The sequence below is a fragment of the Mercurialis annua genome, linkage group LG6 (assembly GCF_937616625.2).
Source record: "Mercurialis annua linkage group LG6, ddMerAnnu1.2, whole genome shotgun sequence".
In the NCBI taxonomy this organism is placed as follows: Eukaryota; Viridiplantae; Streptophyta; class Magnoliopsida; order Malpighiales; family Euphorbiaceae; genus Mercurialis; species Mercurialis annua.
This window is the reverse complement of record NC_065575.1, coordinates 40,148,791-40,169,041: the sequence shown is the minus strand read 5'-3', so window position 1 is coordinate 40,169,041 and position 20,251 is coordinate 40,148,791. Positions and strand designations below refer to the sequence as shown.

At 33.7% G+C, this 20,251-nt stretch overlaps 4 protein-coding genes across 7 annotated transcripts; 3 read left to right on the top strand and 1 right to left on the bottom strand.

The window, feature by feature from the left end:
- Positions 1–1,058: 1,058 nt before the first annotated feature.
- Positions 1,059–8,909, top strand: LOC126686583 (DExH-box ATP-dependent RNA helicase DExH8). 2 transcript variants are annotated; one of them, XM_050380706.2, is made up of 14 exons: positions 1,059–1,315; positions 1,623–1,800; positions 2,243–2,416; positions 2,641–2,788; positions 3,126–3,440; positions 3,711–3,857; positions 3,932–4,112; positions 5,119–5,399; positions 5,486–5,608; positions 5,693–5,837; positions 6,522–6,787; positions 6,874–7,146; positions 7,763–8,290; positions 8,372–8,909. In XM_050380706.2, the coding sequence occupies exons 1-14, from the start codon at positions 1,150–1,152 to the stop codon at positions 8,585–8,587; spliced, it is 3,141 nt and encodes a 1,046-aa protein (XP_050236663.1). In that variant the 5' UTR covers positions 1,059–1,149; the 3' UTR covers positions 8,588–8,909. The 2 variants fall into 2 exon arrangements, with proteins under 2 accessions (XP_050236663.1, XP_050236664.1); XM_050380707.2 differs by having other exon boundaries at positions 1,245–1,335.
- A 268-nt stretch (positions 8,910–9,177) lies between these two features.
- Positions 9,178–11,331, top strand: LOC126686588 (uncharacterized). 3 transcript variants are annotated; one of them, XM_050380716.2, is made up of 2 exons: positions 9,178–10,026; positions 10,971–11,331. In XM_050380716.2, the coding sequence occupies exons 1-2, from the start codon at positions 9,324–9,326 to the stop codon at positions 11,075–11,077; spliced, it is 810 nt and encodes a 269-aa protein (XP_050236673.1). In that variant the 5' UTR covers positions 9,178–9,323; the 3' UTR covers positions 11,078–11,331. The 3 variants fall into 3 exon arrangements, with proteins under 3 accessions (XP_050236673.1, XP_050236674.1, XP_050236672.1); XM_050380717.2 differs by lacking the exon at positions 10,971–11,331 and adding an exon at positions 10,180–10,325; XM_050380715.2 differs by having other exon boundaries at positions 9,179–10,026; positions 10,965–11,331.
- A 3,174-nt stretch (positions 11,332–14,505) lies between these two features.
- Positions 14,506–15,239, top strand: LOC126686590 (mitochondrial zinc maintenance protein 1, mitochondrial). The gene is made up of 2 exons (XM_050380719.2): positions 14,506–14,797; positions 14,960–15,239. The coding sequence occupies exons 1-2, from the start codon at positions 14,557–14,559 to the stop codon at positions 15,034–15,036; spliced, it is 318 nt and encodes a 105-aa protein (XP_050236676.1). The 5' UTR covers positions 14,506–14,556; the 3' UTR covers positions 15,037–15,239.
- A 573-nt stretch (positions 15,240–15,812) lies between these two features.
- LOC126686585 (peter Pan-like protein) lies at positions 15,813–18,873 on the bottom strand. Its single transcript, XM_050380709.2, has 7 exons — positions 18,748–18,873; positions 18,422–18,604; positions 18,062–18,292; positions 17,721–17,810; positions 17,450–17,637; positions 16,795–16,988; positions 15,813–16,259 (listed from the first exon to the last, which is right to left on the bottom strand). The coding sequence occupies exons 1-7, from the start codon at positions 18,763–18,765 to the stop codon at positions 16,144–16,146; spliced, it is 1,020 nt and encodes a 339-aa protein (XP_050236666.1). The 5' UTR covers positions 18,766–18,873; the 3' UTR covers positions 15,813–16,143.
- Between the last annotated feature and the right edge of the window lie 1,378 nt (positions 18,874–20,251).

The window sequence follows — 20,251 nt, the reverse complement described above, 5'->3', positions numbered from 1 at the left end:
AACTGAATCATATGATAGAGATATTATATTTTAAATTATTTATTTAGACATAATATTAAAATTTGACTTACTATTTTAAACTCCTAATATATAGTTATTCCTTAAAATAAATATTATATCCTTTTAAATTTTAATTAATTAAGCTACTTTAATAAAAAAAATGTTAATTAAACTAATAAAATAAATTATAATTATATTTTCAAAGCCACAATGCTTAATTCCACATATGAATTAAATATATCTCTAATAATTATAGAAAAAATTAACCAATTTTATTTAAATAATCTAAATTTATCATTTTTAACTAAATTAGTAATTAAAATCATTTATCACGATTCATCACCATATGTTAAATAAAATAAAATGAATATTATATCCTTTTGAGTTTTTTATTAATTAAATTAAAAAATGATTATATTTCCAAAATTATAATGTAAAATTCCATATTGAAATAAATATAACTCTCATTGACATGGAAACAAACAACTAATTTGATTTAAATACTATAAATTTGTCATTTTCAACTCAATTAGTAATCAAATTATTTATTATGATTTATTACCAAATTCTAAATAAGTCAAGTAAATATTACACCTTTTGATTGATTTTTTTTATTTTAGTGTACAAATATCAAAAAAAGAAAGAGATAATTATAAAAAAAACAAAAAAATTAAAATTTTAACTCAAATAATTTAAAATAATTATAAAATTATATATGTGAGTTGAACCGCCAGTCCAATCCGGTTCTGGTTCATCGGTTCTGCCGGTTTGATCCGTATCAAACCGATTGGACCGGATTTTCGGTTCTAATGACTTAAAACAGGACTGCTGAGCGAGAATATATAGAGGAAAAGATCTCAACCGTCAACTTAGGGTCTTCAAAATCGTGTCCGCAAAATTTGCGGTCCCACACACAAACAAATTTTGATGTACACGACCCGATTACTTGTGAAGTAAGGAGATGAAAGATACCAATACAGCGTCTAGGTAATCCAGTCCATACACGTGTGATCGAATGCAAGTCTCTTTAACTTCCCGTAGTCCCGACATTATCTGATCACTGCCCCCCCCCGAATAAGGACTAAGGTCACTCTCTGAGTAAGAGGCGCCAAATAGAAAGAAAAAATAAAGCAACGCAGAGCAGCGAAAATGGCGGAATCATCTTCTCCGACGTCGTCAACATGCAGTTCTTCCGTGTCTTCTCCGTTTTTACAGCCGGAATTCTCTTCTCTGCCGGTAATGTCGCTCCGACAGAAAATCATCGACAAAATCCTCGAAAATCGCGTCACTCTCATCGTTGGCGACACTGGCTGTGGTACTACTCTCTGATAATATGTATGTCATTTGTTATTTTATTTTTAAAAAAAAGGACACATGAGCTTTTAGGTTTTTGTTTTTCATTTAATTAGTCGAAATGTTTTTTTCTTAAGTGGTTACTCTGATTTTTTATTGCTTCGTTTTATCTCGCTTTGCAAAATTATGATTTATTGGAGTTTTACATTGATTTCCAAGGAAAAATGGATATGTTGCTTTGTTAGAACAGGTGGCGTGACAAATTTGCTACACAACGGTAATATACAAATGTATTTATCTGCCTCATATGATTTGCAATTGTGTTTCAGGAAAGAGCTCTCAAATTCCACAGTTTCTTTTGGAAGCAAACATGGAACCCATTCTATGCACACAACCCAGGAGATTTGCTGTTGTTGCTGTTGCTAAAATGGTAGCAAAGGCCCGCAACTGTGAATTGGGAGGAGAGGTTGGATACCATATAGGCCATTCAAAGGTCTTATCAGCAAGGTGCTTATTACATATTAACTTAATTCTACACGTTAACGTAGTAAATTAACTTTACATGTTAACGAAGTAACCTAAGTTTGCATGTTTATTTCTATATGCTCATTTAAGTTTTCGATAGTCAGTTTACAGTTCTCAGTTCTCACTAGTGGCAGTGTTTTCTGCCTTATAACTTCTTGTGCCTAGATTCTTGGAACCATTTCTAATATCTACATCTATACTTGAAATTTGTTATCTGCAAAATTTAGAAAATATTATGCTGGTTATTGGGCATAACTGAAATTCTGGCTTTTGTTTTTTTACTTTTTAGTTCTCTTCAATCCCTCCTCCAGTTCAGAAACATCTTTATCTCCAGCTTTCATAAGCTTCTTGCTAGCATGTAATATATGTTTTAATTTCTAATTATCATTACAAGATTTGTTTTTTTTTTTTTATAATTTTACAGGTCAAAGATTGTCTTCAAAACAGCTGGTGTTTTGATAGAGGAAATGAGAGAGAAAGGATTGAATGCTCTTAAATACAAAGTTATTATTCTTGATGAAGTACATGAAAGATCCATTGATTCTGATCTTGTCCTTGTCTGTGTCAAACAGTTCCTGTTAAGGAACAATGATCTGAGGTAGATGTACTACATTTTATGCAGGGTTTCACCTTCATAATCTAATTTAATACAGTTGACATCTTGTTGACTTATTTGATAAGTTTGCTCTCCTCCTTCCTGTGAACTCACTTTTTTCTTATTAATTTCTGTAAAAATACGACATTTTCTCTAACCTTTATATATTTCGCCCATTCTCCGTTCCTCATGCTACTTGAGGGTCTTATGATTTTTGATTTTTTTAGGGTAGTATTGATGTCCGCGACTGCTGATTTTGGAAGATACCGAGATTACTTTAAAGATCTTGGCAGGGGTGAAAGAGTTGAAGTGCTTGCAATCCCTTGCTCCAACCAGCAAGCACTTTATCAGAGAAGTGTTTCATATCTTGAGCAGGTAATCACTAACTAGATTTCTTGCCCCAAAACTCCTACAGCTTTGCAGTATATTTGCTCTTTTGAAATTTCTTATAACTTAGAAATATTGATTTTGCTAAGTATTTTTTGGCTCTGTTAGCATTTGATTGTACAAGACAAAAGTGAAGAATGTGAAGTTTTTTAGACCTTAAAAATGGAAATTTTTACTTAACAAAATATTAAAGAAATTTGTTTGTTAGTTAGGTGTTTTCTGGAAGTGCTAATCAACCATGGTGATTATGGAGACCTTTTTCGCTTTTCCAAATTTAAGTCTCAATTCTAATGTAATTGATGACATTCTTTTATTTTTTGAACAGATAACTGAGTTTCTTGGAATAAGTTCCGAGTTACTGGCTTCTAGATATTGTTCAGGACCAAGTCCTTCCCTGGAAGCTGCTGATATCAAGCCAGAAGTGCACAAACTTATTAATGATTTGGTTATGTACATTCATGAAAATGAACCAGACATTGAAAAGGGCATATTGATTTTCCTTCCTACGTACCATGATCTGGAGCAGCAATGGCATCTTCTGAATCCACACAGTTCATGTTTTAAAGTTCACATTCTACATGGAAGTATCGGCACTGAACAAGCTCTCATGGCCATGAAAATATGGAAGTCGCATCGTAAGGTATTAACTTTTGTTAGTTCAATCATATGCAAAAGTTGTATGGCTATGTTGTCTGCATTCCTTATGTAGGCAAAATTTAGAGGTGCATGATCTATGAAGCAATTATCTTGGATGCTGGAAATTAACATGATTATGGGTGTGCAACTAGTTGCCTCATTCTTTCTCTTTCATAAATGTTTCTACTTTCTATGCATATCTTTTTCCGTCAACTGTGCCAATTCAAGATTCTATCCCTTCTGTAGATGTTCACTTGAAAGTATATTCGTATAGGTGATATTAGCCACAAATATTGCTGAATCTTCTGTGACGATCCCGAAGGTAGCATTTGTCATTGATTCATGCCGTTCTTTGCAAGTTTTCTGGGATGGTGTTAGGAAAAAGGATTCTGCAGAGCTTGTATGGGTTTCTAAATCGCAGGTATTTAGGTATTTGACAGGTTAATATTGCATTCAATTCTGGTTCTGTTTCATTAATCTCTATTATTGCTCTAGGCTAACCAGAGAAAGGGGAGAACTGGTAGGACTTGTGATGGTCAGATTTATCGGTTGGTCACTAGATCATTCTTTAACAAGCTTCAGGAATATGAGTCTCCGGCTATACTTAGGTTGTCATTGCGGCAACAAGTCCTTTCTGTTTGCTGTTCTGAATCGAAAGCTATCAATGATCCCAGGGGTATGATTATAGATTCTATTTTTGCTGTAAACTCTGCTGGTCGTGCTGCATAATTGAATGGCTAGAATGTCCTTTCCATATGATAGAATGTGATTAATCTTACTTGCCACTGGAAAATAGGATTTTGTACTTCATGAGGTGAAAAACCATTGTTTCTTTGAATGACCTCATGTGAAGAATCTAAAATCGATCTGGAGACTCTTTGTACTTCACTAGTTGAATTGAGTTGCATGATCATAATAATACCATACGTGTGGGATTCTTGTTTGAAGTTTGAATGTTTACATGCACGAGCATTAAAACCATTTTTCTGTTGATTGATGAAAAATTCAAAAGTTAAATTTGCAAAGTTTGAGTTTCTTTTTGCCTTTTACTTTAGAAACCAAAACATAAATCAGCATGTTGCATTATCTCAATCTGCCAGAGCTACAATTTGAAGTGAGCACCCTGCATAAATCCATGGCATGATAACTGCTGGACAGGCATCTGAAAACCTACACTAATTTTCAGGCCAATCTGATTATTGTTACTGATGCATGCATCTTCAATTCTGGGGCTTATTTTATTTGATTCTAGACCCTATATTCTGAAATTGCATTTTGAATAGAGTAGAACTGTGTAGGTTTTTGTAATGGCTACATGGCACGGGTTTAATTTAGCTGGACACTGCACTAATTTTGTAGCTGACATAATCATATTTAGCTTCCGCCTTTCTCCTTTCCTCGTGGGAGAATGCTCTTTTAAATAAAATTATACATTTATCTCTAAAATGCTGCTGGTTGTTAGCAACTAATATGAATCTGTGATTCTGTTAATGTTTAAGCCACTGTATTTGAATTAAACACTATTTATTAAAATGGATGTCTGAAACTAAGTTGTGGAATTTTGATTTAGTCTTATAACTAATATGAATCTTGACACTGTTAATGTTTAAGCAACTGTATTTGAATTGAACTCTATTTATTAAAATAGATGTCTGAGACTAAGATGTGGAGCTTTGATTTAGTCTTATTACAGAAGACTTTGGATCCTCCTGATATTCGAGTTATTGAAGATGCACTGGACTTGCTTGTTCACATAAATGCTTTGGAAAGAACCTCTGTTAGAGGTCGGTATGAGCCAACATTTTATGGACGATTGCTAGCGAGCTTCTCATTGTCATTTGATGCTGCTGTTGTTTTACTCAAGTTTGGAGATGTTGGATTGTTGCGTGAAGGTATTCTAATTGGTATCTTGATGGATATACAGCCTCAACCAATTCTTCACCCTTTTGGAGATGAACATTTGGTATGGCCATATGAGTGAACTTATTATATGTGCTTGGTGGTTTAAAAATTTCTATATGTTGTCTCAATAAATTATTCATACTTCAGTTTGCAGAGTACACTTATCGGTATTTTGGTGGTGACTGTAACAACGTGGTACAAATTGGTCGAAAAGAGATGATTTTAATGGGCAATTTGTGTGCATATCAGTTTTGGCAACGAGTATTTAAGGTGTGGTGTGATTGCATGTCTGAAAGAAGACTCATTGCATGTTTTTCTTAATGTATGATATAAACATGCTTCCTTCTTATGCAGGATAAGCATCGTCTGGAACACCTAAAACATCTCTCTAAGTTTGATGAGATGAAAGCTGTAACTTTGCTGCTACCGAGGATTGAAGAGGAATGGTGCTCATTCCATAATCTTGTGCAGTCATCTCTACAACAAGTGTCTGAGATATGTACGGATTGGATTCTGTTTTTATTTTTCTTCTAGATGGTATCATCTTGCTGTGGCTGGAATCTAGGGCTGGACATGGGCCGGTTAATGATATTGATTTTTTAAAATTAAAAATCTAAATCTAAAATTTAAAACAGCTAACCCTTTAAGAGATTAATCAGTTAGAATAATTTGAATCTTTCGGTTTTATGGTTTTGTAACCATGTAACCATAAGAAAGTCAAAACTCAAAAAATTTGAATTTTATAGAATATAATTTTAGGCGTATTCTAATATGAAATGAAATTTTATTTCATTTTTTTTTTGACAAATAAGAAAAATGTTATAGGAATCCAAGCTCTTTATAAAGAAATAAATAGAATACAAAATGTATGTTATTTTGAACATTTTAAAAACAAATCTAGGATATATATTACAATTATAATTTATAAAAAATATTTATTATTTACAAACCAGTTAACCGGTTAACTGTGGTTTTTTAAAACGTCAAATCCTAATCCTAAACCATAAAATTTAAATATAAGTCTAAACTTTTGGACCGGTTAACCACATTTTTCAGTTTTATTTACCATATTCGGTTCTGTTAATCTTTTTATCCCCCACCCCCACTGGAAATCTCTGTGGATCTTTAACAGGATCATATTAGATTAGCACTTACCTGCAATTGATATTCTCTTGTCTACCAGATGAAGATATTCTAAGTTTGCTGCATGCTTTTCGGCCCAGATTCCTGGGTAAATGTGATGGTCTACCAACTTACTATGATCCTTATGAATTTGGGCATGAGTGTCTTCTGGAAAACCAGCAAAATGGGGATACAATTGCTGTTGCAGCAGATGAGGAGTATGAAGAGTTGTCTGTAATAAAAAAATGTGTTGCTGTACCATTTGTTGATTCTGGTCACTTTCAGACTATTAATGTGGCTGAAAAGTTGTCAGCTATTGTCAAAGAGGTCAAAAAGCTCTGTAGTCTAATGCTTGGATTTACCTTGTTGTTGACAATTTAAATGGGTTTTTATTAAGTTGTTACTCTTGGCAGATACGAGTTCGATTGACAAAAGATGCAGCTGGGATTGATGCTCATTATGCTAGTAATGACGAATCTGGGAACAATGCTGGCTATGCCAATATTGATAACTCTAGGAACAATGCTATCTATGCTAATGATGATGCATATCATTCTTCTGTCAATGGAGAGACTCCTTCATGTGTATATTTTATCAAGGGAAACTGCAACAGGGGCAGCCAGTGCTCATTTTCTCATTCACTTCAAGCAAAAAAACCTGCATGCAATTTTTTTTTCACTTTACAGGTAATTTGCTTCTGTAGATTTAGTTACAACTATATTGCTTCTTCAAAATTGTTTACATCCTCGGCCATGATAATTAACTGTGCTGTGTGAGATTTTTTTTTCTACACAATCATTCGGCAATTGCCAATTGCAATATCATATTGGAGCAATCTTGGTTCATTTTAATATTAAAGACTTGTCAAGGAAACATAATGTACTTGATTTCTTAATATATTTTTGAAGTTTTTGCATAACTATAGCTATCATTTAATGAACATTTCTTTATTCTTGAACAGCAATTTTTTCTTTTCTTTTTGTCTTGTTTCCCCAAAGACATTTGTGGTAAATTGTACTTAGTTGTCGAATAGCATCTGTACTTAACTTATTGTTTATATATTATTTTGGCAAGTTATGAATGAAGAATTTAAATTTTGAGAGTGCATTATTAGGCCATACAATACTGACATAAAATATTTCAACTAGAAGCATTTTGAATATTCTTACATGTCTCCACTATCAGTTAGGGCCTATTTGTGATTTAGTAATATAAAATTTTATCACAAATTTCTAGTTTCTGTGTAACTTATTCCAATGTTTGTCTGTATAATTTCTTACAATTGCGGAAGTACAAATGCAGGGTTGCCGAAATGGAGAGTTGTGTTCTTATGCTCATGATTTGCCGCCATCAGTATCATCATTTAGCACAAGTCCCTGCCTCCGAGAAGAAGATGATGTTAATGCTGCCTCACTTCTACAATTGTTCCCATCATCTTCAGATGGATGCATTCTTTTATTAGATGACAATGACTTCCATTTCTCCTCGGTTTTTGCTCGCTTCTTCGATCCATCCAAAATAATATCCACAACGTCCATGTCTAACACCACCATGAGTGATCCGTCATTGAAGGGTGTTCGAATTCTGTGGGATGTCCATCATCCGACCCAGACAATAATTTCCAAAGCAGGGAGTAACCCAATTCCATGGAGTGAAGTCAAGTGCTTACTATGGTTTCCTGCTTTTGATAGCCACAGTGACAATTTGGAAGGACACAAAATTCTGATGCGGAGTTTTTTTGACAATTTAGCTATCAGAATCATAGCTGATTCATTATATGAGCTGCGAATTATCATCACCATGAACAATATAAGATTTTCACAGTTACAGGTGATTATTTTCCATCAGTTTTTCATCTTATACTCTTTCAAATGCTTAAATTGATGCCTTATCATGCTGTTCTGGTTTTAGGTGGAAAAAATGGGCAGAGACTGCTTTTTTTTCCTGAGAGAGTCGTTTCCATTTGACGAAGCAAGCTTTGGGGAGTTATCAGATGTAGTCACAACCAGGAAAGCGATGGTGGAGTCGAAGCCTGTTTCGTATGTTTTTGACTTGCAGCCACCCACTGATATTCAGTTTGATGATTATGCAGCCACTCTACACGAATGCCTTCACGGTATTCGTTGATGAAGATAAAGTATAATCTTTCTCTCTGTTCTTGATGTGACCATGTACATATTCAAGTTAGATTATAGTAAAATAGGTAGTACATTATGGAGAATTTTATATCAAATTTTGGTTTGGATTGGCCATTCTGGTTGGAGGAAGCTTGAGATATCATGGCTATGAGTTATTTTGGTTGTATCAGGTTAAACAGTGTGAGAATGAAAGTTTATTTGAAGTCTAGAGTTGGCGACTTGATAGAATAGGTTGTGCGATGTCGTTTGATAATCTTAAAAACAATTTTTTATGGATGATGGGTGACTTTAATATCAATTTACTTCCTAAATTTATTGTTAATTAGTATTTAAACTAATTTTACTGTGAAATTAGTTAGACATATTTTGGTGGTGATTATCAATTTGTTCCACAAGTTCCGTGAATGTATCTGTAATTCATTACTGTTTTGTGTATTTAACGAAATGTTTAAGTATGTCATGACCTATTTTTTCACTTCCGGTGTTAATTGATAAAAAGATAAATTGAAGGGGCAAATTGATATTTAAGTGGCTGATTAGGTGTGGTAAGTGGGCCAAAGTATATAAGCATCAGGCAATCCGTCTGTCTGCAGAATCATACTCATCATCTTAAACTGCTGTCCGAATTACCAACTCCACAACTCTAATTCTGAACTAAACAACTGAATTTCTTCTTACAACAGCTTCCACCATTATTTCTCTCCTAAATTTAAAAGGAATCGGTTATGTCACTCAATTCTCGCCATTCAATAGACTCCTGCACCTACCAGCTTCATTCCTGGAGACCGTTCCATCTACAAACCCTAGACTCCGATCCTCCAAAACCCTACTCCCCCACCGCCACGCGCCACTCCCATACTCTCCCTAAACGCCCCTGTCTCTCCGACCGCACCACCTCATTCCCCGTCGATTCCATCGACTTCTCCAAACTCTCCATCATCGATGACGACAGGCCTATTCCCCCCACCGCCAGCCCTTACAATCGCAGCAGCTTCCGTCTCATCGCTCGCAAACGCCGCCGCCGCGGGTCCAGGTCTGTATCGGGTCGGAGCTCCGATCGGAGTGGTACTCGACGGTGTTGCTCTGTTGGAGCGTCGGCTGCTCATGGGACTTGCTCGGATTTTCCTGTGGCGGTTGGGACGGATTCTAGCGGCGAACTTTTCGGGAATGGGGATAGCAATTGGGGATCGGATGCTAGTGAAGCGAAAAACTCGGTGAGGAAGGACAGGGATAAGGATAGAGAGGATAAAGAGAATTTGGGTGGTGGGTATGTGCAGATTGGTAGCTTTGAAAATCAAGGGAATGAGTCCGGGTATGGGAGTGAACCCGGTTATCGCGGGGATGCGGAATTTGGATATGAGGATGAGATTGATGAAGAAGAAGACGATGCTCGGTTGCTGTTTTGGGGTGATCAATTCGAAATTGAAGGTAGAATTATACAGTCATTTTACTGTTTTTGCTCCTAACTTCATTTGATTCAACTGTTATAGGGTAATGAATAACATTGGTTGTCTACTAGTAGTAGTGGTAGTAGGTTGTAGATTGCGAATGTGAACTCTTATAGCGTATTATTGTGTACAGAATTCTGTCGAAATAGATTGGAAGTTTCTTCAGAGTGGAGGGTATCTTCTTATTTTGTCTAACTTTGGGTTCTCTGTAAGTTTGGAAGTATAATGTTTGACATTATATAAATTTCTTGGTCGTTGCCAAGCACGTTTCCTTACAAATTTTGAGGTCTTACTGAGATGTACGTTGTTGCCTATGCGTTTAGATAGGAAGATTGTGCAAACATTGGTGGCCATCTAATTTAGATCACTGCTTCAACAGCTCTAATAGTGGCCAACATGACTGTTTGTGAAACTATTTTTCTAGTTTTAGAATAATTCTCTCAAGAAAAATTGAGACATCATAGGGTTAGATATGTTTTATTGAAATTTAAATGATGAGAAAGCTGTGTCTCTCTCGTAACAATGTAATCGGTGTTAAAGTTTAAAAATGATGATCCCCTCTGTAAACACGCCTCGTTACTATGCCTGATCTCAGTACGCGTGCTTTATGTGAATCTCATCATTGAACACTTTGAATTTCATGAGAGCTCCTTTTTCGCTAAAGCTTTCTCTACTTTATCTTATTACCTAAAACAAAACTGGAATCGAAATGCCAATATGCAGAACTCAGGAAGTTTCCACGCAACATAGGTTATGACCATTGACAGTCTATTCTCCTTTTCCTTTATGCAATTGGATGTTTGGATACAGGAACTTTAATCGACTAGACGGATATTGTCTCAAGTTAGGGTGCATTTTTATTGTTTCTATATTTTTACTATAATATATGCTCACCATTGTGTTCTTGTTTTGTGTTAGGTCCAGATGCTAAAATGGAGATGGTTGGTGAGAACACATTCTCCGATCAAAAGGCACATCACAGATGCCGCCGGAAGAAGCATGATAGTAGAATGGTAGACTCACTGAGATAGATGTATACATAGAATAATTTGTTTTGCCGGAGCCCGAAACGCTATGAGTCTTTGATAGCGGTAAGTTGGTAACAAGTGATATGATATTTTTTCGGCCATTCGTTTCTTTTGCTTCTGTACTCAATCTTTGAGAGATTGGTTCAACTTGTTGCTTCCACTTAGATTGCAATTCGTAGATTCAAACGTGTTGTATGTTGTATAACATAATTGTTAAATTGTTAAAAATGTATAAAGTAAAGGAATTGTTTGTTTCATTACTATTTAGTTTAAAACTTTATCCCAGTGGATTACCTAAAATTCTTCATTTTCTTCCTCCAAAATAAAAAAAAAATTATTTAAGTTCTGAAAAAGCTATAGATTTTTGAATAATAATGATTTATCATTTCCAATAAAATCATTAAATTTATTTCAAAATTAGAGCCCACACAGGAGTATATACATAATTAATACAAATGGGATTGCTAAAATTTTATGAACACAGTATGCGATGCATTTTTTTATGAAGCTTTATAGTTTAAATAATTGTTAGAAATTAAAATATAAAACAACAAATTCAAAGAGAAGGGTCATTGTATAGAAAATGTGATAAAAAGTATGATAAAAACAATAGGATTTAATTAAGGGGTAATGTATAAAAATTCACCAACTTTACACGTTTTCTTATTTTAATCACGCCGTTTAAAAATCGTCATTTTCATACACCAACTACTAATTTTTCTCAAATCTATACACACACCGTTCAAAAATCCAGCGTGCTGATGTGTAACTATCCGGTTTTTTATGGTATGTCACTATCCGGTTACCAACTCATCAATAAACTTAAAAAAATCTCTGTAACAAAAGGAAAACAATAAAGAGAAAATAATAGAAAAGAAGTATTAAAAAAATCAATAAAATAATCTTCTCAAAATAAATATTTTAGAAAAATATGATAGACTGAGTTGAAACTTCTAATTTACGGCCCCAATTCTCTGAAAGGCCCAATAGCTATGAGGGCCGCTCAGGTAATCCATTTTACGAACACCCAAACCTCCAATTTATGGAGGCAAAACAGATTAAAACAACCAAAATTCAAAATTTGATTCCATAATCAAACTGTCATAGCTATTTCAATTCAACTCAAGAACATGACAATTTCATTACAATTCTACCAAGAAACATAACAATCACTATAAAACTTTGTGACCCAGAAAGAAACTACACCTTACATTTCCCTTTCTTTTACTTCAAGAACGCAATTAAAGCAAAATACAAGAAAATCACCATTCTTGAAATGGTCTAAAGAAAAAACTATGCAAGAACAAAACATAAGTGTCCCCATATTGTCAAAATATATCTATCAATTTCTTTACATTCCGCGCGAAAAGAAAACGGAAATGATCAAGAAAAGAATGGCAACCGGTGAGTTTCTTGTTCAATGAACATTAAGAGGAAACCCGATTTCTTGAAACATATGTATCCGTTTCTTTATGTTTTGGATGCTAACCGGAAAATGAAGAGAAGAATCGCAATCAAGAAAGTAACAGCAACAAGAACCCAAATTTTCAAACAGAGATTGTTGTTTCTTGTTTCTTGGATTTCAAGATTATCACCAGTGGTTGAAGTGTCTTCATGAATTGAGCCGCTTAGAAGACTTTCCATAGGATTAAAACTTATGGGTAACGCTGAACACAATGCAGTGAATGAAAGTGGCGAGTGAGGGTGCTCCTGATCATCATCGTGATCGTCCATATTCGTATTATGGAGTGGAGAAGCTGAATGTGTAAAAGAAGCAGTATCAGAAATTTCTATTAAGAGGAAATAGCTTTGATGCGAATGATATAAAAATGTTTTAATAAACCGGATTTGATTGTTAATCTGTGTTTTTATACGTATCATTTTTATCATAAAGGTTTTTTTTCCTTAACAAACTGTGAAAAAGCGCAATGTAAGAAATTTACCATACCAATAAGTTATAACTCAAATGGTATAAGCGTTAAATAGCAAACTGCCAAGGTCGTGGGTTCAACTCCCACAAGTGCTTCCTTTCCCCCAATTATATAAAAAAAAACAAATTTACCATTAGAATACATAAGATGTAACCAAAATTTATATGTACCATTTATTCAATTTTCTTTTGGTTCAGTCCAGGTTTACAAGAATCAAAATTTCACTGAACAAAATAAACATAGAAATTGAACCAAAGTTACTACCGTGGTTCTACTATGTTATTAAAAAATCAATTTTGGTTAATTAGTTCTAGCACACCCTTATGCCTGCATAAGTTATTTTAGACACAGTAAACCGGATAATTTTCACCAACCGTCCCTGAACTTTCGTCTCTCTCTCTCTCGTCTCTCTCTCGAGACCGTTTCTAAACTTTAATTCATAACCCAATCGTCCTTGGACTTTAATTTCATATCCCAAAGATACCTAACGTTTTTTTAGGCCTAATCATTCAAAACCTTCTCATCTTTAGCACCTTTTGCAAATATACCATGATGTAGGAATTTCTCCAATTTTACCCTAATTTGTCTTTTTATGTTTCAATAGTACCCAAATCATTAAATTAACCACTTTTTACTTAGAAAAAAAATTTACAAATAATCTTCATTTTAGCCTATATTTCAATTAGACCCTAAAATTATTAGTAATATAAAAAATAAAAAATTATTTTAAATTTTTTTATAAGTGAAAAGGGGGCAATATAATGTTTTGGGGTACAATTGAAACATAAAAGGGCAAATTAGGGTAAAATTGGAGAAATTCCTACGTCAAGATATATTTGCAAAAGGGGTTAAAGGTGGGGGGGTTTTGAGTGATTAAGCCTTTTTTTATTGTAACTTCGTCCAATTTTTTTTTCTCCATATAAATGTCATCTCACCATTTTTAATTTGCACTAGCTAGACGTCTAATTACATTTTTAGGTCAACAAATTGGACGGAATTACCATAAAAACAATTTTAGGGACCCTTGGAATATGAAATTAAAGTTCAGGGACGGTTGAGATATGAATTAAAGTTCAGGAACGGTTGGGGAAGAGAGACAAAAGTTCAAGGACATTTAATGAAAATTAGCCCAGTAAACCCGTATAATACATTATACTTATCATTATAATTAAAAAAATAATAATAATTGATTTTAAATTGAAATTGTTTAACATACCCATATATTATATGTTTACTAATTCGCACTTGATGGCTGGTTAAAAAAGGATATCTTTAACAAAAAATTGTATGTGTAAGACTAATAAGAGCAAAAATAAATTGTAAGGACCAATTAATTAAAACACGAATAGTACAAGGTCCGAATATGGGTTTAAAAAATATTCTATTTGGCCCCTATTTTTATTTTAGTTTCTTTTTTGTTTCTTTTTTTCTTCAGATAGCAAACGAATAAAATTAATTTCTTTAAACGACGTCGTACCATCGCAGCGTTTATTAAGCATGTGCAGCTGAATCACAGAGAAAGCTGAAAAAAGACAGCAGAGAGAGGGAGAGATGATGAGAGGAGAGGCATTAATCGCATACAGATCGTTGCTGCGAGCAACTCGTAAATCCTTCGCCGGAGATACATTGATGCTTAACGGATCGGCATCTGAGGTCAGGAAGAAGTTCGAGGAGAATCGTCACGTGACCTCCGACACCGAGATCCAAAAACTCCTCGACGAAGCACGTGAAGCCTCTCAGTTCATCTCTACCATGATCGTCCAAGCCAAGCTCAACGATCGAGGCGGTTATGGTAATATTATCATCCTCCTTATCAATTTCAGTTTCATTTGCACTAGTGATTTATTATGCACACCACATGCTCGTTAAATTGCCTCCATGAATTTTCAATTTAAAACATATAAGATGAATTTTTTTGAATCTAATTGTGGAATGGTAATGGTGATTGGTGCAGAGGTGAAGCTTGATAAAGAACATGCTGGCGAAACACTCGAACTTCCCTCCGAAGCGAGTCTTAAAAAGTCTGCGTAAGGTAAAGGAATTATAGGCTTTAGACATGAGATTTTGATGAAACCTTAACATTATGTTAAATTAAGAGCTCCTTGAGAAAGATTTCATAGTATTTGAGTTGTTGAGTTCAAATTTGTATGACATTGCCAAATCTGCTGTAGAAGAAAATGATACTCTTGTTTGAACAATTTTCTGGGATATTCTTACAGTATTATTGAGGAAAAGCACTGGTCACCACGAAAGGTATGAATCATGTTTGGCTGCATTGAAGATTTCTTAATTATCACAATTACCATCGAACCTTTAATTTTTTAAGTCGTAATGTAGCAAAAAATCTAAACATTTTTTTGACTTTTTGTAATCCTAACCGAAGCTTTAAATCTCTGTAATTTTAGTCCAGTATCAAACACTCACAGCGATTTTTGCTAATTCGCTTCAATTGGACTAAAACTATTATAAGTTTAGAGTTTTGGGTGAAGTTATAGAAGTTCGAAAAGGGTCCACAGATTCTATGTAAATCATGGAGGCTACGTGAAATTGATTACACGCTATCAAATATATTGAGGCGAATTGGCTTAAATCACTGCCAACTTTTGAAATCAGACTAAAATTGAAATCGAAATAGGGCTGATTATTATTCATCTCTATCCAGCTTTTCCTAGCAGTGATTTTGTAATCCATTGTACTGTACTTGTATCATTCTTGCTTATGCATGATTCTGGTTCCAAGCAATGGTTCTGAGCAATGAAAACGTCTACCTGATTTTATGAACCGATGACGAGCAACCAACAGAATAATTATAAAAGAAGATTGTTGAATTTTATGATACTTTCTGAGCATTGTGTATTGCTTTGAATAAGTTACAGCCTCCTTAGTACAAAGTTATCTCCACCATTGAGAAAGGTTAGCTTGAGCATCTTCAGCTTCTTCAGGATTCATGGATATGTAAAACAAAATTTTAAAAATGTGATATTACAACTCTATTACTATTTTGAAAACCTTAACAAAAAGAAATCCCCTGCATGATCAACCTCTCTTTTTGCGCATTCATCTTCCAAACATAAAACTTGAAACCACCGCCAAAATCATTTATGCACATTCTCACATTCTCTAGTTTTTTTTATTACTCTAATCACTGTCTTCCTCATCATCATCCTCGTTTTCAATTTCTTCATCGTCCTCGTCCTCATCATCTTGATTTTTCTGATTGTTTTCTTGCTGTTTTGTCTTGTCGGTAACATTTCCTGAATAAGTCAAATGATATTAGGATGCATGCTTCTTAATCAATTGTCTGGTAGAATTAGCTCCAACAGCAGGATAATAACATTTACGAGATCCATAATTAAAAGTCTAACAAAACAAGATATCACTATTTTTAAGTAAAAATCGCATTGTAGCAGAAACAAAATTAAGATGTTTAATTCATCTCATCTACTGAAGTTCAGAAGTATGCCAAAGAAGCACATGCACGAGAAATATTTTGATTTAATATGACATCCATATACTATATCAAGCAAACTTCTCAAAAACAAATTAACATTTTTTATGATAAAAGCGGGTTCTAGTTTAGCATATAGCTTGAGTATTCAGAAAGAAATAGCATATTGACTTGCACACAAGACAGGGGAAAATGGGGGAAAATATGAAGCAATGCTAAGCCAAATTAATGACTAAAGCATGCATATAGTTTATACATAGCCAATGGCTAATTATAGCATGGAGTGTTTTACATATATACCCAGTGACATTATAAAGTAATAAGCTGAAAAATAAACATACCGTATTCATTAAAGATAACATCACCAGAACACAGTCCTTCCTCGATTTTGATGAGTTGCAGAGTCATTCTGGGTCCAAGTTCCTGAAGCCTGACAGCACTTTTTGTAGAAGCTTTAATAACTCTACTAAGATCACTAGTCAGAGTCACTATTGATGCTTCTTCATCTGCTTCACTTTCTGATCCATAACCAGCCCTTAAACAATCAAAATCAAATCAAAACATTCAGAGTGGTATCAGATAAAAAATCAACTCGTTAATAACCTTGTAATATCGTCCTTTTAATCAAGGGTAAAATCAGCGGATTAAAAAAATTCGAGGCGGCAAGTTAAAGCAGCCGCATTTTGACCAAATACTGCAAAATTGAAAAGCGAAAAAAAGTTCCACAGCAGCATTCAGGCTCAGACTTCTAATATTAGTACCCTCTTTTCCCTTTCTCACATGACGGAAACAATGACTATATTGACGAACGTAAGAACTTCAGCTTAATTTTTCATTCAAAAGTTTGTGGAGAAAATTTCACACGACTTTGTTCCAAATAAGACAATAAAGGGCAGTATGATTATAATTCAGGTCAATTATAAGATGCACAAATAAGTAATTGTATAAAGTCGCTCTTATACTCTATCTTACAAGTTGTAGATGATGCGATCTTACTTGGTGATAAAGTCGCTCACATCTTGGTGACCACTAAGATCAGGCACGTCATGGTTCTGCACAAACTTTCTTAGCCTACGGGAGACACCCACAGGTTGGAGTCTGATAGAATAATGCCGAAACTCAATAAGCTTTTTTTCCTTGTTGTAATCAAGTAAAACAACTCTCTGGCAAGAGGAAAGTTTGACCTAAAACATCCACAAATTATTCTATTAGAAAATGATCTGACAGAATTGAACATTATTTAAAACTAACAATTTCGAAAACTTACAGTATTAACATCAATGGATGGAAAGATGTTCTGAAACATTATAGTAGTGAGCTTCATATGCTGTTCTGATCCAAAACCATGGAGAACCATCTGTTTAAGGCCAAAAGTGGCACCAATTAAGTAATAGTTTCGTAAAGAAAAAAAAAGTAGCAATGAGAACTAGATCTTCAGCATTGAATTGAAAGGCATTTAATGATGGTCTCATATCCCATTGCTTCGGACAGATACTAAGATTTAGTATCAACAAGTTTCCACAAATTAAGCTAAGTTACAATTGAAATTGTTGAATGGATGATGTTGTTTATGTATTTGTCTTAAATTTAAAATTGATGAAACTATACCAATGGAGGATTTTTGAAAAGATCTTGAGGACATCTAGGGCGCAATTGCGACTGAGCAACATCAAGTGCGGTCGAGTACTCAAGTATCTTAAACGTAAGAGTTGGACCCTGAGGTGTCCTTGCAACTCTCAAATAAGGTGCGGTAGCAGTTTTCGACAATATAAGAAAATGCGTGACGCCCATTGGCCCCGCAACATTCAAAAATTCTTTGAGAGTATTTCGTTTCTTCTCCTGTAACCGAAAAGGCAAAATAGATAATTCAATAATGATAGGACTAGAAATGCACCATTCTACTATACATTTGCACAATAAAATTCAATCTGATTCATGTTCTTAAATAACATAAGAAATAGAAAATACCCTAAGGTTGAGAGCTGTATAAGGAAGCATCAGCTTTCTTAAGTCCATCTGAAGTTGCCTGAGATTCGCCGGTAACTTCCCTCTCGAGAAAACAAAGCTTTTTGGGATTTTATCACCGGTGATATGATCCACATTGCCCTGTTTCTTTTTCACAATCGGCTTCACCGATAGCTTCCTCTTTTTCTGCATTCAAAAAATAACCAGAGTCACTCACCGCAAGCTTAACAACAAACATTTCAACACTTAAAAATTAGGTTTCGTAAAAATGGCAAATATGGCAGAAATAACATAAAATTAAACACACAAATATGCAAATACCAACTCACACTTTGAATGCGACGCATCTTCTCCGGGATACCGTCGGATAATCGAAGGAGTAGCGGTGGAGGAGCAGCAGCAGCTTTGTGTTGCAGGCGGCAACGAAGAAGAAGACCTTTTTTGTTTTAGGTTTAAAGGGACCAATTTGGGCCTTTTTTAAAACATTTAAAGGCCAACTTTGGCCCTTGTTTAATTGTTTATAAGATGGGCCAAATCTGTTTATTGAAAAACATATGAGTTCAGCAGTCTTTTTTAGACTTAAATTATCAAACTTCTCAAATCAATTTCTAATGTTTTTTAAAATTTTCCAATCATCCATTCTCAACAAATTTAACTTTGCAACTATAAAATTATTTAACCTAAATTCTTTCTAAATTCCCTAACTTAACTCTTTAATTTTTTAACTTTAATTTCTCTAGCTTTACATCTTTAAAATTAAACTAATATCTTCAATTAAAAATTATCAATTCTAATAATTTTTCTATTTTTTTCTCTTTTAAAGTTAAACCACCTCCAATTAATTTTGAATGTATTTTTTATTTTATTTCTACATAATACTTTAATTTATATCTTTGTGCAATAATTATATTAAATTTATATTTTTAGGCTATCTCAATTAACTTGGTCGTGAAAAATAATGTAATTGATTAAACTACAACAAGTATTTTTTTGTTTAATTAGTTTTATTATATTCTATATTATTGATAACTGATTAAATACTATTTTATGAATTTATTTGTGAATTTTTTAGATGATTAAACTAAAGAAAACTAATTAAATGAATTCACTTAAATTATTTTGTTAGAATGTTAAAAAATGTAAAATCTTGTGATAAAAAGGTACTTCGATCACAATTTTGAGATAAAAGGACGTATTGAATTTTATTCGGCCGATATAATTGAGATCGTGAACAACAAATTTCTATTGATGGATATCAAGCCATTACTAAGAGATGATTATAAAATTTGTTATGTTGGTCATTAATATAAATTTTATATAAATAGTATCTGTGGCGAAGCCAAAAAATTTAGTAAGATTGTGCTGAGTCAAGATCGATGAAAATCAAATTAAGTTAAAACAATAACTTATACCACTTGCTGGAAGCCGTTTGGTTCCAGCATCTGCCAAAACGACGTAGTTTTGGCGTTATAGGTTTTTTTTTAAAAATATATCATAATAATGTCATTGTGATTTAATTCAAAACAACGTTGGTTTAATGCAGAGATTAAATAAATAAATCTCAACCTAACCATCATCTTCTTCATATCTAATTTATCCATAACTTAAATTGATTAGTTTTCATCAATTTATTTTTTAAATATATCTACAAAAAGAACCAAAATAACAAAAATCATCAATTGGCAATAAAATAAAATATGTCTTTGTTGCAGTCTAATCATTTATTTACTTTTTTATGACTAAATAAATTTATATTACTTAAATAATAATATGATATAATATATGTGAGCGGCGGGGTGAGACGCGCACTCAAAATTTTAGCGATTACGACAC

What these genes read in the sequence shown, in the direction of transcription:
- LOC126686583 (XM_050380706.2), top strand. Translation starts at nt 1,150, where the DNA reads ATGGCGGAATCATCTTCTCCGACGTCGTCAACATGCAGTTCTTCCGTG. An exon ending in TATGGGTTTCTAAATCGCAG is followed by an intron (nt 3,858 to 3,931) that starts GTATTTAGGTAT and finishes TTATTGCTCTAG; the next exon opens with GCTAACCAGAGAAAGGGGAG. An exon ending in AGCTATCAATGATCCCAGGG is followed by an intron (nt 4,113 to 5,118) that starts GTATGATTATAG and finishes GCTTTGATTTAG; the next exon opens with TCTTATTACAGAAGACTTTG.
- LOC126686588 (XM_050380715.2), top strand. Translation starts at nt 9,324, where the DNA reads ATGTCACTCAATTCTCGCCATTCAATAGACTCCTGCACCTACCAGCTT. An exon ending in TGATCAATTCGAAATTGAAG is followed by an intron (nt 10,027 to 10,964) that starts GTAGAATTATAC and finishes GTTTTGTGTTAG; the next exon opens with GTCCAGATGCTAAAATGGAG.
- LOC126686590 (XM_050380719.2), top strand. Translation starts at nt 14,557, where the DNA reads ATGATGAGAGGAGAGGCATTAATCGCATACAGATCGTTGCTGCGAGCA. An exon ending in CAACGATCGAGGCGGTTATG is followed by an intron (nt 14,798 to 14,959) that starts GTAATATTATCA and finishes TGATTGGTGCAG; the next exon opens with AGGTGAAGCTTGATAAAGAA.
- LOC126686585 (XM_050380709.2), bottom strand. An exon ending in TTTTCAAAAATCCTCCATTG is followed by an intron (nt 17,811 to 18,061) that starts GTATAGTTTCAT and finishes GGCCTTAAACAG; the next exon opens with ATGGTTCTCCATGGTTTTGG. An exon ending in GTGAGCGACTTTATCACCAA is followed by an intron (nt 16,989 to 17,449) that starts GTAAGATCGCAT and finishes TGATTGTTTAAG; the next exon opens with GGCTGGTTATGGATCAGAAA.